The 18249-nt window shown below is 35.9% G+C and overlaps 1 protein-coding gene across 7 annotated transcripts in view; it reads left to right on the top strand.

The window, feature by feature from the left end:
- The window catches only part of NUDCD1 (NudC domain containing 1), a 37523-nt gene extending 20465 nt beyond the window's left edge, over positions 1-17058 (top strand). For all 7 annotated transcript variants that reach the window (XM_071738212.1, XM_071738215.1, XM_071738213.1 and 4 more), the window contains 4 exons: positions 3492-3636; positions 5606-5731; positions 10536-10695; positions 14248-17058. In XM_071738212.1, coding sequence (XP_071594313.1) covers positions 3492-3636; positions 5606-5731; positions 10536-10695; positions 14248-14540 — 724 coding nt within the window. In that variant the 3' untranslated portion in view covers positions 14541-17058. The remainder of the gene's footprint in view (positions 1-3491; positions 3637-5605; positions 5732-10535; positions 10696-14247) is intronic.
- Positions 17059-18249: the final 1191 nt, after the last annotated feature.

Genomic DNA, 18249 nt, shown 5'->3' with positions numbered 1-18249 from the left:
ACTTCTGGCCTGTCTGGGAATGGAATCACTTAGTGCTACACCCTGCTTTCTTCCTCTCAAGAATCTTACCTCCTCTGCTGAAAATACTTCACTGGCTTTTGCAGTGCTGTCTCACAGTACTGTTTGTTTAGCTAATGTGAAAATAATCCCCCTCTCTTACACTTCCTTGCTCATAAGCTATGTGCCCAGCTATTTTCTACAGCAACATAGAACAGCCTTTCCAAAATAATAAATTCTGTCTGTACTGATAGCTATACCTGTACTGGAATGGGGAATTTGTGAAACGAGTACTTTGCAACATTAGGGATATATTGGTACTTAATGTTAACCTCCTCACACTATTTCCACAGCTTTGCCTGTGGAAATTTCTGCCTATTAACAGAAATTAATGTCCTCTTCTAATGTTTTCCATTGCCTTTTGAAAACAATATTTGGTGTTATGAGCTACTGGAGATAAGGCCATGCATATCTGTATGACACCTGTCTGCATAATTACCTAGGCTTTTTTAATTTTCTTTGAGAATAATCTTGTTCATTCACTTCTAACTGATCACAATGGAAAAGTAAATAGGTAAGCTGTTAAATATTTTGTTAAAGACAGTGTATCATAGAGTTACAAAACTGTCAGTAAATAAAGTCAACAGTATTTTGAAGTATGAAAGAAAAACTTTATTTTTTCCAAATTGTCAGGAAAAACCAGCAGATACAGAAGTGTTAAACATAGCTTTGTAAGCAGTGTAAAGTTAACTGGTTCAGAAATTTTTTTTCTTTAAGTTTTAGGGTTGACTAGCCTTTTTGTTTGTGTTAATAATTTCTTTTTGACTTCAACTTTCCACAAACAGCAGCTTTTTTGGTAATAAGGTAACAAAAATTCTTCAGGTTTGACTTAAAAATTCCTTATTATATTTTCCTACTCCATTGAACATTATGCATGTGATATAAAATCAATCTTCCTGAATTTAACATGCTGTAGGTCTCTGATAGAAATATTTGAGTTTTATTTGAGAAGTAAATTTTGTCTCCTTTCCTTCTGAAATAAGATGAAAGAATGGAAAGGGAAAAAAAAATTGAAAGATCCCTAAACCATAGTCAATTTTAGTTTGTTTTTTTTTAATTTCAAAACCTCTTAGTTCTAGAATTTTAGTTCTCTGGTACAGAATTGCAAGCTAGTTTTGGACATCTAATTTTGCTTTTTACTTGGACTCTGTATCATTAGTAGAGGCTTTGAAGGGCCCTTCAGAGCCCTAAGCTAATCTTAGTGTCAAGACATGTTCAACAGGTTTTAAGAGTTTTTTTGTAGGTGCTGCTTTATTTTTGCCATGCAGATACAGTGAGCACTTGCATGCACCATTTCAAGAAGTTATTTCTGCATGTGTGAATCTTACTGATAGGAAAAAAACCCAACTTTTTTGTGTTTGGACCTGTTCTTGGGTCACAGAGTTTCCTGAAGAGTTTCTCCTGCAGTTCCAATTTAGTTTCTGAGAGGTCTGAGATACACAAACTTAATCTGAGAAACCTGAACCAGCATGCAATAACTGGGGAGAATACAGATTTATTTCAATGAATGGCACAGTAATGTTCCCAAGCATAATGTTATGAGAAATATGGTCATCTAAGGAGAGATTTTGAGAAGACTATAGACATTATATTAACCATAGCTTTCTGACACAATGAGTTTAAAGCAGAGAAAAAATTTTTAAAAAGTCTTTCTGGTTTCAAATTAGATCTTGTAACATGCACACATTTTTAGTACCATTCATCAAGTGCAGAAAACTGTTGAGCAGAGTGTTATGTAATTGAGATAATGGTATTTTATGATAGTTCTGTGTATTACTTTGTATTAATACATATGGCTGTAGTTACTCTTGACAGTCTACTAGTTTTAAAATGCAAAGTGAAAAAAATATGGTAGAGACAATACTGGCTTATAAAAGTGGTCAAGCTTGATATCAATATTTTTCATTAATGCATTGTTTGAAGTTCTGTGTGAGGTATACAGATGTATATAGCTTGTAAGATTTGGTTACAAGAAAGCTAGCATGACATTTTCTGCAATATCTTGAAATTGTTTTCAATTTCTTTTGATAGTGATATGGGTTAGTTCTAGGCAGTCCTGTGTGGAGGAGGGAGTTGGGTTTGATGACACTTACCCATCCTTTCCAACTTGAGATGTTCTGTGATTCTATGATGTTGCTTCTGTTTTCTTCATCAGAACTCTTGGCTTTTTTCCAAACGATTAGCTGTAAAAGTTATTCTCCAGAACAGCTAAATAGAGGGGCTAATATTTGTATATAGAATAGGAAATGGGACCCCTCAGTGATTGGTTATTAGATATCATAATGCAAAATAATTTGGTTGAGCAACTTTTTTTATTAATCAAATGAGCAATATTGCATGAATCTCTGGCTTCTATTTTAATGGGAAATAGTAATTACCCATTTCAATGTAATAAGTTGCTCTTGGTTCTTAATGTTTGTACTGCAGTATTACTTTGAATCTGTTTATTAAAAATCTGAAGCTTGCTCCAAGTATCTTCTTTAAATGTATGCTCTTTTTAATACCAATGTAATTGCTTCAGAAACTAATTCAGAGTTCACCAAGTAGTTATTACTATGATGCAGTTTAAGTTAGTTCGTAACTTAAAAGGTTTTCCTGTTCTTTCAGGTAAAAGATTGTCATTGTTGACTCCAAGTGTATTGAAAAAGTGAATCCAATAAAACTATCAATTTATCGTAATACCCCTGTGTTGGTCTAACAGAATAACTAAATGGAATTGCTATACTGGTGCACTGGGCTAAGTCCCTTATTTTCTGTTTATTTAGGAATTTATTCCTAATGGTTATAACAGATAATCTAAAGTTTGTTTCGTGATTTTTGTTGTCCTTGGTTGTTTGGGGTTTTGGAGTTTTTTGTGTGTGTGGTTGTTTTTTTTAAACATGTTACAAACAACAGCATATCTTCTTTTAGATCCATAGTGTAGATAATTAACTGTTGCAGTATTTCTGTAAGTTCAATAAAATCAGAATAGTTTTTCCCTAAATAGTATGTAAAAGTAGTCCGCTCATAAGTTAGCCCTCTTAAGTACTTTCTAGGTTTCAAATAAACTTTTGTAGTAAAATTCTGTCGCTCTTTGAATAGATCTCTTTATAGGTGATCTCCTAGAGTATTTAAAATGTCTTAATAAGACTGCTTCAGAGGAAACAGGTTACTTTGAAAACGAAGTACACTTAAATGAAGATATTCTCTTTGCTATTGGGCTTTTGCAAATCACTTCTCTTTGATCTGGCCTTTAGATTGTTCTCTGTTAGAATAGTTTACTTTATAAATCTAATGCTAATGGTTTCTGTGATGTGATTTTCATTATTAATTCAGTTTGGAGAACAGAAGTGCTCAAATCTACACATAGAACTTTTTTGACTGACATAGAACTAATCTGAGAAATGGATGCAGTGTTTTCATGTACTATTCTTTGGCTTCTATTTGCATTTTAGTTTGGAAATTTCTCTAATTAAGAAAAATGAGGGACCCCGGTGGCCAGAGCTCATAATTGGAGACACGAGAGGGGAATTCATTATGGACCCTTCCCAATGCTCTGAAATAGCTGAAAGCCTGATGCATCTTACCTCTGAAGTACTGGTAAGGAGTTGAAAATGAAACAATTTGCATTTCATTGACATAGCCCATCAGTTCATATAGTGTTCAGAATCCTAACTCTACAGTCATTTTTAACTGGAACTGTTAACAAACTAATAGCACTAGACTTGTGAATATACTTTGGGCAGTAGCAGTGTTTTCACTGGGGGACTGAATTTAGCTTGCATGATAGCATTGGTACACCAAAACAGAAGTCTGATTTAACACTGGAAATAAATTTTGTTGCCATCACTCACAATGTGACAGTTTGCTTTAAAGCAGCTGATTGAAGTAATTTTTAAGGATGTCTGTTTCTTGTTTATTAATAGGTTGGCAACATTTTTATAGTGTCTTCCTAGGTTTCCTAGGTAAATGACATTTTTAAAAGGAAAATTTAAGAAAGCGTAAGCATAATTCATGAACTTTATGGCATTATCATTATACAGGGAATCTACTTAAAGCAAATAATATGTAATTTTTAACTGATGTTTTCTTGATAGTTCTGCTTTATATTAAAATAGAAAAAGGCATCTCATCTTACACTTGTGAAGTGTCACTCCCTATGGTGCTGATATAATAGTTTTAGGTTATTACTTTTTTTAATAAGGCTGAAGAACTTTGTTATCCTGTTTACTTCTCTAAATTGATTTCTGTTCACTCTCCTTCACTATTTGTAGGCAAGATATTGTACATCTTTTGACCATAGATTTGTTTGGAAATTTAAATTTCTTTTATAGCTCTTACTGAGCTTGAAAGTGATGAATTTTTTTAGTCATCTAAATTGCTTATATTAATGATGTGTATCTGCAAGGTTTTTTTAAAAGCCTCCCAATGAAACATTAAACCAGAGGCTACCTCTTAAGAATGCTTGAGAGAGGAGAGCTGAACCCCAAAGCCTTAACCTCTAACCTTAGCCTAACAGGTAGCCTGTTTCAAGTTATGTCTGCTAGCCTGCAGTATAGGACCATTTTTTTGGTCTGTTATTTAAGGATGTTACTTTTTTATCTCTTCATGTTTGTTTTCTGTGACCTTAAATTGTCTTAGCAATGAAAAAAAAATTTTGCTGATCTCCATCACTTTTGAGTCAGTTGCCATGTCTGATCCTTCCCTACACATTCTGTGCAGCCTCAGCTTGCAGTTTGTAGTAGTTGTTGGGGCAGTATCTGGTTTTGTGGAAGATGCAACATGAAATCATACTTAATAAGAAGTGCATGTTTTGCCTTCTGTAAAATAACATCTAATGTTAAATCTCCCTTTCTGTTAAAATGTTAAAATTAGTTCTTTAAATGTATCACAAAGGTAACATAGCTGGGTTGTTTTGCGAACTATCTGAGGAAGGTGTCAGTAGCAGAGGGAAACTGTTTCTGTGTGCCACAGTGTAACAACCAATTCAAGAGCAAGATATAAAAGTGACAGGTTTTCCTTTGACTTGTGTATGAAAAAATACATGTGCTTTGTTCCTTGAGTGCAAAACCAAATATGCATGACACCATTATTAATTTTAAATAATTATTAGCAATGCTATATTTTTAGAGCTATTTACAAAATTAATTAGTCCATTTGTAAAGTACAATTTCCAACGGTAGTCTAAAATTTACACTGTTTACTAAGTTTACACTAAGTTTACTGAATCTGTGTAGGTTTTCAGTATTGTGTATTTCTGCTATTTGCAGAAGGGAATGTTTTGTCCATGCTTTAGTAGCTTATGTACTTTTCCTTAAGGTGCAATTGATTCTGTTGAACCTACCACTCATGCTCTCATACCCAAGAGAAATTGTTATCTTAATTTTGAATAAGTATATAATAGGTTGATCTTTAAGTATGGAAGGATATGTAAATAATTCTTTCTGTTCTATTGAGATTTTTTATTATGAAAAGGGATATATACATATGTATATATATATACACACACACACACACACACACACACTAGCTCAGATTTTCAGTGTAATTAATTGTCTTTTTATTTCAGAATCCAAACCCTGAAAAAGAAAAACCACCGTGTAATGCTCAAGAGTTAGAGGAGTGTGATGCTTTTCTTGAAGATAATGCAAGTTTGTGTAGATTTGATGGTGATACTTTGAAAGTCACTCATGTAGTAAGTGCTGCAAATTATTACAGAAATGTTTTAAAACATTTTTATGATACACAAGTTGAATTATATTATCAGAACAAAAATCTGTGCAAACTCTTGAAACCACTTGAGGGGGAGGGGCTTTTTCATGTGAAGTGTCAGTTACCTAAAAAAAACTACCTTGTTGTTTGGAACTGGTTGCAGTAGCATTTATAACATGTAGACAAAATGCACAGAAATCAGTTGAAAAAATGCTGGAAGATTCCTGATGTACAATGTGGTGCTGTGAACTTGCAGCAGGGAAACCCAAGCATCCCAATATTAGCAAAACTGGGGTGGCTTAAGGGAAGAGATGCTGCTACTTTTTTGAACACAAAAAAAGAGAGTATTCCCAGTGATTTGTGGAGCCAGGAGAAAATGGGGAATGGAGGACATAAAAGTAGGTCTTTGAATAGCTAATTCCAGTAGGTAATTTCAGAGAGCAGTTGATTTGTGGCAGGAGACTGAATCTCTTCTGGTTGATGGGTGTGGATTATGGAAACACAACACAAGAACATTCACTCAATTCTACTAGCTGACATATAAGGTCACTCTTTTCTTGCTTGTATGCCTATACAGGAGCTGCCTACATAGTCTGCCTTCTCAGTAGGTGCCAGAATGACCTCTTAACTAAAACTGTATGTCATTCTAAGAAAGACATCATGTTTGCATCTGAGTTGCAGCAGTGTGGGAGCCATGTCATATATTTGTGCATGTGCTTTGGAGTCTATCACTGTAGTGGTGATAGAAAAGAGGCAAGGTCTTCCTCAGGAGCTTTTCTGGCTTGGTGTACTTTTCTGGCTTGGAGTCTGAGTAACTGCTTCAGGTTTGCATGGTTCTTTAGTTGCAGTTGTATTTCTCATGTCCTGACAACACTCACAAAACTTGTTTTGCACTTGGGCTGTCTGTACAAATCATCTGTATCTCTGTTGCATGTAAAATAGGCAACTAACTCAGCTTAAATAGCATTTATTGGGTTTTTCAAAACACTGTAAATTATAGCTGGGGGAAAAAGTAATCAAAGTTTGCAATTACTTTGCTGTGCATTTAAATTATTTTGCTACATACTCCACAAATTTACTGGACCCTGAAGAAACCCTTTAATTCCTTTAGTCAGTTCCAAAACTGTTTGTGATGTGAAAGTTAGCAATAGGTAAGTAATATGGCACTTACACATCTGATTATGTAATAACATTGTTAGGACTCATGCATTTATATTGCTTGTTGGGTGTTTAGAGGTTTTTTAACTGAACTACAAAATGTTTATTTTTATGAGAAAAAGAAACTTTGTAAAACTGATAATTCTGGCATGATGCTATTAAATAATATATTTAAAATTTTGATGTGTGCTTTACCAGGTAACACATTTACAAAATAATGAGTGCTCAACCCTTGAAAATATGTGTAGCTGCTGTTGAAACACATCTGCAAGTTAATCCTGTGTGCTTATAAGGCTTACTTCTTGCCATATGTAAATTATTTAATTTATACATTGTTGTACCTTTGGCTGAAAATGGTGATTACTGGTGACTTCGAACCTTCTGTAGTGCTACTTTTGGATTTTAAGTAAACATTTGTGCATTTTTTTTTTTTCTCTATGAAGCTATTCATCTGCTCAAAGAAGCTTCTTAAGTGTTGATTAAGAGTTACTGAGGGTCGCTTGCTCTGCAAGAAGAGACTGGGACTGCCCTGTGCCAGACACAGCTGGTTCCAGATGCTCCATTGGACCCTCAATAGCACACAGCTGATACCATCAGGGATACTGGTAGTCCCTTAGGGAAAACATGTCTAAGAAAGTGTCAAAAATGTTGTGCAGCAGCAGTGAGAGGGGGGAGTGAGAAAATGTGAGAGAAACAGCACTGCAAACACCAGGGTCAGAGAAGGAAAGAGGGGGAGAAGGTGCTGCAGGTGCCAGAGCAGAGATTCCCCTGAAGCCAATGTAGGACACCATGATGGAGCAGGTATGTACCTGCAAGCCAAGAAGGACCCCAGAGCAGAGGAGGTGCATGTGCCTAGAGAGGAAGTTAGACCCAGTGGAGAGCAGGAGCAGGTTTTGTGGCAGCAACTGTGGAAGCAGTTCTGGTAGCAACATGAAAGACCTGTACCTGAGCAATCCCATTTCTGAAGGGCTGTACTCTGGGGAAAAGGCCCACGCTGGAGCAGTTGTTGAATTGCAGCTCATAGGAAGGACCCATGTTGAAACAGTCCGTGAAGGGCTGTATCCCATGGGAGTAGTGTGAGGAGGAAGGAGCAACAGAAATGAAGCATTATGGAGTGATCCCAACCCCATTCCTCATCTCCCTGCACCTCTCTGGTCATGGGTGAGGTAGAAGAGTCATGAATAAAGGAGTGAAGGTGAGCCAAGGAAGGGTGTGGGAAAAGTTTTTCTTTTTTAAATCATTTCCCATCATGCTACTTTATTTTTAATTTGCAATAAATTAATTTTTCCCAAATAAGAACTCTTTTGTCCTTGATGGTAGAGTCATTAAGTGATCACCCTGTCTTTTATCTCAACCCATGAGCTTTTCATCTTATTCTTGCCCCCTGTCCTGTTGAAGAGGGGGAGTGATGGAGCAGCTGTGTGAGTGTCTGGTAGCCACTGAAGTCAAACCTACCACAGTAATTCAGTCCATATGCAGTTTGAAAGGCAGTAGCTGTTTGGCCTGTAAGACAGCCAAAGCTCAGGTTTAGTCATAGAATATTCTGCCTCATATTCAAACAAAGAAGGAGAGAATTATGGGAGAAAAGACCTTAACAATGAGAAGAGATCTTATATGCAAGGAGTTCTGGACAAGAGGAGCTTGAAGTTTAATTCTAGTCTGTAGGAAGCCAAACTTCATTTTATTGTGCCTTATTTTACCTTGAAGATTAGAAAATGAAGTAATAACAACGACTTTTGAGGAGGTTAGCTGTCCAGCAGCAAAACTGAGGTCTCATTAATGTAAAACAGGTGAGGTTGAACCTTCTAGCAGGTGCTTCTGGACAAATTGTACTGTAACTGACTGTTCCTGACCCTGTGGAGTGTCACCACACCGGTGTGTCTTGATGCACAATCCCCCTGACTGACTGTTTCCCAATGTGAGAAGCAGTTGTCACTATGAGCATGCAGTAGGACCAACAGTGAGTCTTCAGCTGAACGTATGAGAAGGCTTATCTTGTTTCTCTTCTCAAGCTTTTTCTCCTCTGTTTTGCCTATTTTTCATGTGCTTCTTATGGTCTGGGCTACTCACTTCTGCTCATGTCATCTGCCTGATTTCTTCTGACTTTGTACCTTTCTGGTACTTCATACTTTCTGTTTTGCTCACCACATTGCACCAGTATAACATTTGCTTCCCATTTTCTGCTTGCATGTCCTTAAGAACCCTTACTACTAGAACTCTTTGCATTGTCTTTATTAGTGTTTCTTTGCCTCTAACTTGCTTAGAAAATTAGTAGCCCCCTTAGAAAATTAGTAGCCCCTTACTTCATGATTTTATCTGATCTTAATGGAGATGGAAGGTTATTTCACCTCACTAGTAGTTTTAATGCACCAGAAGAATTTATATGCCTGCTGAATGGCATACTAATAGAAGGCTCTTCTGAAGTTGAGCCATTTGCCTTGAACTTAATCAACTGAAAGAATTCTGTTAGTTCTGCCACAGACTGTAAAATGTTGAGTAAACAAATGTCTGAGTCTCAGTAGCTCTTCTTTTCGTACACTGGATTTTATGTTAAGATTGAACTAAGGTCTTCCAGACAGGGCTTCCATCCTGTGGCATTAGTCAATGATAGTATAAAAGGCTTGCAGTTCAGAGCTACTGCCACAATACATATAATAAAAAGTGCTGTGACAACTGTTTGAGAACAATGAGTCAACAAATGTCAGCATCTGAAGTACTCATTGAAGAGTATAATATATTGTACCATGTATTAGGGTGTAATCCTGCATGTCACTGTTGCAGCTATAGCTTCTGCATATAAAAAATAGTTCATATATATTTGTTCATCTGGTAACATTAACAATGGGGATCAGCTCTGAGTGCAGACAGGGATTCCTGATTGTTCTTACTAGATAGACCTTAAGGGAACAGATTGTTCTTTCCTCTTTGTGCATTTGCTAGTCATAGCACTACATTAAAAGTATTGCTATTAACTTTATTTAGAAGGTTTTACATAGCAAGTACAAAATAGGTGTTTATTGTTTACTCTGGCTATTGTTTATTCAGGTAGCAGAGTATGCCTGTCTTGTCTTCATTAGGTCATTTCTTGTGAATAGAAGTGGTTATTAAATGGTTTTGGTGACATAACATATTTGATGAAGAGCATTTTAATCTGAAATTCAGTAATTGCTTGATTGTGAGTAAATAAAAAATAGTTAACAATTTGTCATTTTCTTTTAACTAATCCTTTTTCCAGTGCTTACTAGCTTTAACTGCAGGGGGGCAGTATTTCCTTTGCTGTTGGCACTGCAAAAATAAATATAATGACTTAGAGATACTCTTCTCCTTTTATCAGAAGTTAGGATCCTCAATCCTACAGAACAATTTCTTCACAAAATGCATTCCCAGTTGCTTGTGTGGTAGACATAGTGATTCCCTAAGTACTGTCCCAAGAAATTTTAATTGTATTTGCTTGAAATCTATTAGCTACCTGTAGTGTATTGAGCTGTTGATAGTGGGATGCAGCATAAAGCATTTTTGTGAACTAACAAACACGAAGCTGTTGATCATATACCTTAGGCAATATGTGTGACAGAAGCTGCTGCTTATTGATAGAATCAATATTTTGTTTTTCTTTGTTTTGTTTTCAGATTAATCTTGGAAGCAACCAATATCTTTTCTCAGTTGTTGTGGATCCCAAAGAAATGCCATGCTTCTGCCTGAGGCATGATGTGGATGCTCTGATCTGGCAGCCCCACTCTGACGAACCAGAAAACATGTGGGAGCACATTGGAACTTTTAATGCTTTAGGTAGGAAATGGACCTCTGTGTCACTGTTCTCTGTCTAAAGGCCTGAGTACTCTTAGTGTGAGTGCTATTCTACCTGAGTACTCGTAGCATGCCTTCTGTTTTCACTTAATTAAATTTTAATTGAAAGTTGCTATGATGCTATTGATATCAGCATGATACCCTAATTTTAGAAATATCAGAGCATAAATAATTTTTTTATGTCTTGGGAGGAAAATAAGCTCAGTCAGGCCATAGACAGGTTGCAAGTTCAGTACTGCACCATAAAAAGGAGAGGTCCTTGGGTAAGTGAACCAGAGTTACAGACATAAAAGCACAATCACTACCTTAACACTCATACACCAGGGAAACATCTGCAGTTCAATGATCACATGTCCAGGTGTATTCTTGCTTATGATAAGATTTTTTAATAAGTGACCTTTAGATGTTTTCTATCTTGTCCCAGGTGACAAGTCTGAAGAGCTGGACATGATTGTTCATTGATTCTTCTGTTCTAAGTGCAAGGAGCATCAAACGATCCTGCTGCATAGTAGATTCAAAAGAAACTAAAAGACATACCGTGGAACCCTCTGTCACAAAGTTTTGTGGACAGGGAAAGTTTTCATGGTTTCCAAGAAAAGTTACATAGAAAGATCATAGTGACAGGAAAAATCAGTCAGGAGTGTAACTGTGCCATCTGTGGCACAAGAAGCTCCTAACTCTTTTGAAAGTACAGACTACCAAAAAAGTAGAGAATGTGATTGTGAAGAAGTGTTAGTTATTGCTGTATCCTTGCAATCAGGACTAAATTTGTTTTTACCAGTTGTTGGAAGCAGAATCCTAAATCTCAGAAGCAGAATGTACTTTTGAAAAATATGGATGCAAGAGTAAGAATGACCATATCAGATCAAATAGGGTGATCCATGTAGCCCAGTATTGTACCTGTCAAATAAGAAACAGGTAACTTGGTTTCAATGAAAGTTAATATGATCCAAAATTTACTTCTGCTGTGACAACTGAAGTCTTTATGTTCTCTAGACCCATTCCTTCAATAATGCCATCAGAGTGACAATGCATTCCTTCCCTCTTCCATGTTTGTTTGTTTGACTACACCAGTCTCAGTCTGAGTCTGAAATGAAAGAAGATATTAGCTGGTTTATAGAGCTTGCCATAACACATAATTGGTTTTGTTCTGAGTTTTTGCAGTTTTGTAATGGGAATGATTTTTTTAGTAACTGTTTCTTTTAAACCAAGATCAAATTGAGCTATAGGCACCTTGACAAATCCTCTAACAAAAGAGATTAATTTCACAATTTGTTCTTTGTTTACTTGTTTCAAATTTCATTATGCTGAAAAAAGCAGATGATAAGGATTAATATGTTTTCTCAAATTACTATTAGTTTCAAGTTTCTGTGCTGACTTTGTGGTACTGTATTAAAAATGTGTTTATTGTTTTGAAAATAGCAAAAAGGAAATTATGATGTCTCTGAGCTTTTTGTACCTAAGGTGATAAAAAAACATCACTGTTTGCTATTTGTTTCTCCTTACTATACTATCATTTTACAGTATTATAATGAAGTTTACACTTCTGTACTAATCTGGTTCATCTTTTATGTGTGAGAGGTTATGTAATTCATCAGCTTGTTTATCTACAACCAAATTTGAAAGTTCTTTGCAAGAGCTTGTAACTGTTGCTGTTAGTTGCTAATAAGCTACATGAAAATGATGATTGGAAAATTAATATTTTTTAGCTCAAGTATTGGACAAAAACTTAAGGAAAGAGCCAGAGGGAAAATGAAGGGACCAAGTTTTTTTGTTGTATATAAATCTATCCTAAAACCTTTCTGTTGAAAAAAAAGCAATTGGTCTTTAATAGACCTTTGGCTTCTAATGACTTAAGATTTGCTGTTGGTTGAAAGGGCAGTTGCCCAATATTGCCTTTCTTACCACATTTTACTGAAGAAGCTTGTAGGTTTGACTGGCTTCTCATTCTTTCTGTATGAATCCCCTGCCCTTAATAGGGTTCTCTCTGTAAACCAGAAAACTAGAGGACAATGCCTTTTTTTTTTTATTTTATTTTATTAATAGCCTATGATATTCTTTCTGGGAAATACAAGTCCCCTGGCTCAAAATCTTCTTTTACTTGCAAGCCTATACTTAACTCCTGCTTTTAGTGTTAGTGCCAGTGTTTTAATATAAGAATTAAATTACCTACCTTACACTTGGAAAGCTTTTCTGGATGCCCTGCTATTTCCCGGTAGAGCAATCATGTCAATTGAGTTTGTGATGGAAACTGCCAAGCTAGATTTGAACTGAGGTCATGGTCGGGGGACAGTAGCAAGCACTTAAAAGTTTAGGAGTCTCAGGGGTAACATTTTTTAAAAAGCAAAACAACTAAAACATCTGCAAGGCATGGAAATGCACTGTTGGAAGTGTGATGGTACTGCTGCAGGTTTGTCTTGGTGGAAACCTAAGTACCACACAGTTGATTGCCCTCAAAAAAAGCAAGAAAACTCAAGGGCTGAGCTCTGGCCAGTTTGGATCAGCTGTCCTGGTTATATGCCCTCCTGGCTTCTTCTCCATCCATTCTTCTCCATCTACTGGGGGGAGGGCAGTAAAGCTGGAAAAATAGAAAACCATGACAATATGTAAGCACTGGTCTGGAACAACCAAAAAATCAGGTGGTATCAACACTATTCTAGTCACACACTCAAAACACAGAACACTATGATCTGCTGTGAGGAAAATTAACTCCATCCCAGCCAGCCCCAGTATAAGTACTCTGACCTCTACCCTGGGATAATAAGGAAAGTAAACTCTGGAATGCTTGCTGTTCTCAGAGGTGCTGCCTTTCTCTGGTACCCATTGCTGGGCATTGTTCAGTGGAATTGAAGCACTAACTTTTCAGAAAGATGGCAGATCACTTTGCAAAAATTGTGTTTCAAGTCTCTACAAAGGCATGAAAGGAAATCAGTGAAAGAAGTCTGTTTACTAACTGAGTTCTGTAATAGAAGAGGAAAAGAGAGATTTTTCCTTCTTAGCAAGTATTAACAAAGATTACAGTGTGTTGGAAAGAAACTTGTGGTTTTATTGGTCAGTTATAAATAGAAGACAAGTTTTTAAGTGTCTATTTGAAATTAGGTATGCTCAGAAATCTTAAACTGTAAATGTAATTACAAACTGGGAGAGAAGAGGAGAGAAGAGGGTTATTCTGCTGAGACTGCTAATATCAAGCCAAGATGTGTATCCCTACCTTAAGATCCTGCTGAGAAAATAGAAGATTTAGTGAGGTGGGGAGGGTCTAGATACGGGAACAGGATCTTGCTGTACATACATATGCTTCTAAAAGGCCACTTAGGAAGATGTACTGAAGAACTGTATATTGGTGTTAAATTGGTTAATGCAAAAACTGTTGCCTTATTTAATGATTACACAGATCTGTGTCTTTCCTTTTCTGATATTAGTTACATATTATTTTTTTTTTTGTAAGCTAAGCTTGATTTTGTCTTAGCCAGGTAAAGTGGTGTTGAAACCAATATATTGCTTATCCCTTTTCCTTCTTTTTGGACCATGCAGGTTATGTCCAAGCATCAAAACAAGACAAGAAGTTCATGGCTTGTGCTCCAGACTACTCCTACGCTGCTCTTTGTGAGTGCTTACGACGAGTTTTCATCTATCGTCAGCCAACTCCTCTCTCCACAGTTCTCTACAACAGGAAGGAAGGAAGACAAGTAGGACAGGTTGCTAAGCAGCTGGTAGCAACCCTGGAAGCCAATGATCCTATCTTAGGCTTTCAAGCTACAAGTGAGAGATTATTTGTTCTCACAACAAAAACCTTGTTTTTAATAAAGGTGAACTCTGGAAATTAATTATTCAATATATTCTGCTGTAGTTTGTATTAACAGTTTGTTAAAGAACTGGCTAAGTAAATGATCTGAGAAGTTCAGTATAATTTGCTGGAGTTTGAAATAGAGTTTACAGGGGAACAAAAATTTTTCTTCAGAATTTGTCTGTAATATAGTGAGATTTTTCAACTTTGCTGTCACTGAAGTAAGCCTTTTCAGAGCAATAGGAAATGTCCTCTGCACTGACAGCTTTCTCAAAGCAATTGTCAGAGGCTGCTGTTCTGTTGCACTGGTAAATAGATTTATGCATTGTTTTTTTCCAAGTTACTGTGTTTGCCATACTTCTGAGTTTTGAGAATTAGCTTCTGCTTTTAAATGCCACTGTTTACCTATAAAAGTAGTCAGATAAAGAAAATAAAGCTTTGAGTTACAAGCATATGATATTCAAAGCAAAGAATTTTGTGTATCATAAATCAAAAAATAACCCCAAATTCAGATTCTGTTGGCCAAAAAATTGGTATAGAATTCAATATTCCATAGTAAATGAAATGTGAATGTAATTAATTTAGGATTTTGTTTCTTATACTGGTAATTAATTAAAATGCATATACGTTATACATTACGTACATTAATTGTATGTGCAGATGGTGATTACATATTGAATGGTAATTACATATTGAATGGTAATTAGTCAAGGTCTAGTTATACTCTCAGTTGTGTCATTTTCATTTGACATTGTACTTAATCTCAATCAACTCACAATTAGAAAATGGCTATCAGAAAAAGCACCTGAGTTGTAACTTGAGATGGGAAACTCAGAAGTGTTGCTTCTGCCTCAGCTACCACTGTAAATACTGTGTTAGCAGAAAACTATTCTGTCTGTGATACACAACTCCAAATGCAGAATATTTGCAAGAGTACATGTATCATGAGGATGCTTCAATTTAACAAATTGTCATGGTTAATTGTATTGAATATTTGTATCTGAAGATTTTTGTTTCTTATTTTAAATTGACATTATCGATACAGTTAAACCAAAAAAGGATCAGTTGTGACAATTCCACCCTGGGTTGTTGGTTTGTTGGTGGATTTTTTTTCCTAGTTTGCTTACACCTCCATAGTAAAGAATGCTTAATATATTGTGTACTTCCAGGAAAGCTGCTGTGATCTGTGATACCAAAGCACTGAAATAGATGCAAATTCAACAAGTGACTTAATAGTTAGCATCTCTTCCAATGTTATTTCAGACTTCTGTAAGAATCTTGTGAGAGGAAAATAAGTTTTCCTTTTTTTATGGACTAATATAGTTGAGATTATATTGAGTCTTTTTAGTTTTCCATATTTGTATTGGCAAAATGACTGATAATACAGTGATAATTTGATAGAGAGACAAGCAGTTGTGGCTTGCAAAAAAACCCTTTCAAATGCACAAGGTTTCAAGGAACCTGGTTCTCCTCCTTACAGCAGTATTACATTGTTTATCCAATATTGAAAAGCTTTTCCTTATCTCTTAACTGGGTAAGTTAAAACAGGCTTGATTTGCAAGCAATATCTAAATTTTTATTGTTGGGCAATAACGTCAGACAAGGTGGTGGAATTCATGTTGGGGTCCTTTAGAAAAGATCTTATGTAGTTGATTACTTTGCAGCATAAAGTACTTTGAGATTTATATGAATATTAGTTACTAACCTGAGATTTAATCATTTGGAGCACACTGTGATATTGGGGGGATGAAAGAGTGGTGAAGGATTCATAGGAAATGTGCTTTTGTGACCTCAGGACTGTTGCAGGAAGCTTAAATATAGATGAGAATTTTGTCTGGTTTTTGTATAATTCTCCTTGCTATGGGTTAGATTTCCAGAATCATACCTATGCTTTCTCCTGCCAACAGAGGAAACAGAGTCAAGTTAAAATGGTTGCCTCTTAGGAGGCTGTGTTAAAATACATAGTGACTAAAATTCAGATAATTGTGTGTCTTTTTTAAGAGAGCTCTTGTTTGGCCCTGGGAACATTTCATCCCCTTTCCCACAATTGCCATCTATTTGCAATCATGGAATTCTCAGAAAGGATTGTCTCTCCTTCATTTTGCTTTCTGTGAGAGTTTAGGACACTGTATTATTTAAAAGCTGCACAGCATGCTGTCAGAATTAAATGGCTACAAGCCATAGGGAGGCAGTTCCTATCAGCATTTCCACTTCTCTGTTCACTTAATTGTAATGCTTATTTGTTTAGCATTGTAATACAGGCTTGTACAAAGTATAGAATGTGTATATTTAAAAGAGGTGGTTTTCTGAGAATCATACTTCAGTTTTTCTAGGGCTTTATTTCTCAGAATCTTAAGTTTTTAAGATATGTTACTTCCTGAGAGTTCCCGATTACAATCTGTTTACAGAATTTCTGAGAAAATATTGGCTATTACAAACTAGCATTATTTATTTTGAGTATTATTTTTCAGTGTTTTCTTTGCCTGCATATTTGGAATGTATCATGTATTCTTCTACAAGTTCAAATAAATGGAAAGAATGTTAAATTTATTAATAAAGGGGGTTTTTATATTATTTTGAAGGATTTCTCTTGATTTCAAAAGTGCATCCTTCCTATGCTACTGATACAAAATAGAAATAAGAAATGCCTTAAAATAAGACTTGTTACATTAAGGAGCTTTCTCTTAGAGCAGAGTTCTGGTGGTGTCTATGCTGCAAGGCCACATCTGTTGCCAACATCTGCACTATTGGTCCTTCATTTCTGTGAAACCCCTGCCCAGTCTTTTTCATGTCCTCTATCTGTGTATTTAATGATTCATGGAGGTAGTTTGTTGTAGGGGGTTGATAAATATTTGGGGTGGATTCCTGTGTTAAAGTGCAAATTGCATTCTCTCTCCCTGTGTCTCAGATGTGTACAAGACCCAAATAATTTGGACAAACCCTTCTAGATGGCAGATGGAGGGAGATCTGCACTTCCTTCCTCTTCCTCTACTGCAGCCCCGGGGGTGTTTGTGTTTTGTTGCAGGAGAGTGAAGGAGATGAGGAAAGATTTGGTCTATACCTATGTCCTATGTCGAAGTAAAAGTAATAAATAAGGTTGAGACATTTTATTTCAGTTTGCTGTGCTTTGTTTCAACAATAGACATCTTCACCACTCTAATTTCTTTCTTGCCTTCTGGCAATTTATATTTCATGTTCTGATTTTGCAGATCAGATGAATTTGAAGCATGCAATCACACAGCAGTGTGTAAACAATATTAGTTTGGTTTAAGATTTTGTGCTGTCAGTCCTATGTGCTGTTAGCAAGAGCTTTCTGGAAATCTGGTGAGTTGTTTGCCCTCCTCCCCATGCAGTTCATTTGCATTTATGCTATGGATAAAGATGAGCAAGGTTAAAAGACTGCTTAACTGACATCTTTGAGGTAGAAGAATCAAGTGTCAACAAAGCACAACTTTTGGTCAGAACTATAGCAATAATTTCAAACTCAAGGTTTAGTACTATTTTGCTTGGAGAAGTATTTGTTAGTGTCTTTTTTCCTTTAAAAACAGATTTAAACTACTTCTGAAAATTACATTCTTTTAACAAAGATGTTTACCATTATGTAAATGGTAACCATTACATGATGTGTTTGCTGGGTATCATTTAAAATATGATAGAAGTAGTTAACAAGTTCAGCTGTAGACCTAGAAAATACTTAGCATAATCAGTATTTAACTTATGGTCTAAGCAAAATATCCTTTATAAACCAT

Source organism: Heliangelus exortis, chromosome 2 (genome assembly GCF_036169615.1).
Source record: "Heliangelus exortis chromosome 2, bHelExo1.hap1, whole genome shotgun sequence".
NCBI lineage: Eukaryota > Metazoa > Chordata > Aves > Apodiformes > Trochilidae > Heliangelus > Heliangelus exortis.
The sequence above is the reverse complement of the archived record's forward strand: the minus strand, read 5'-3'. Positions and strand labels throughout refer to the sequence as shown.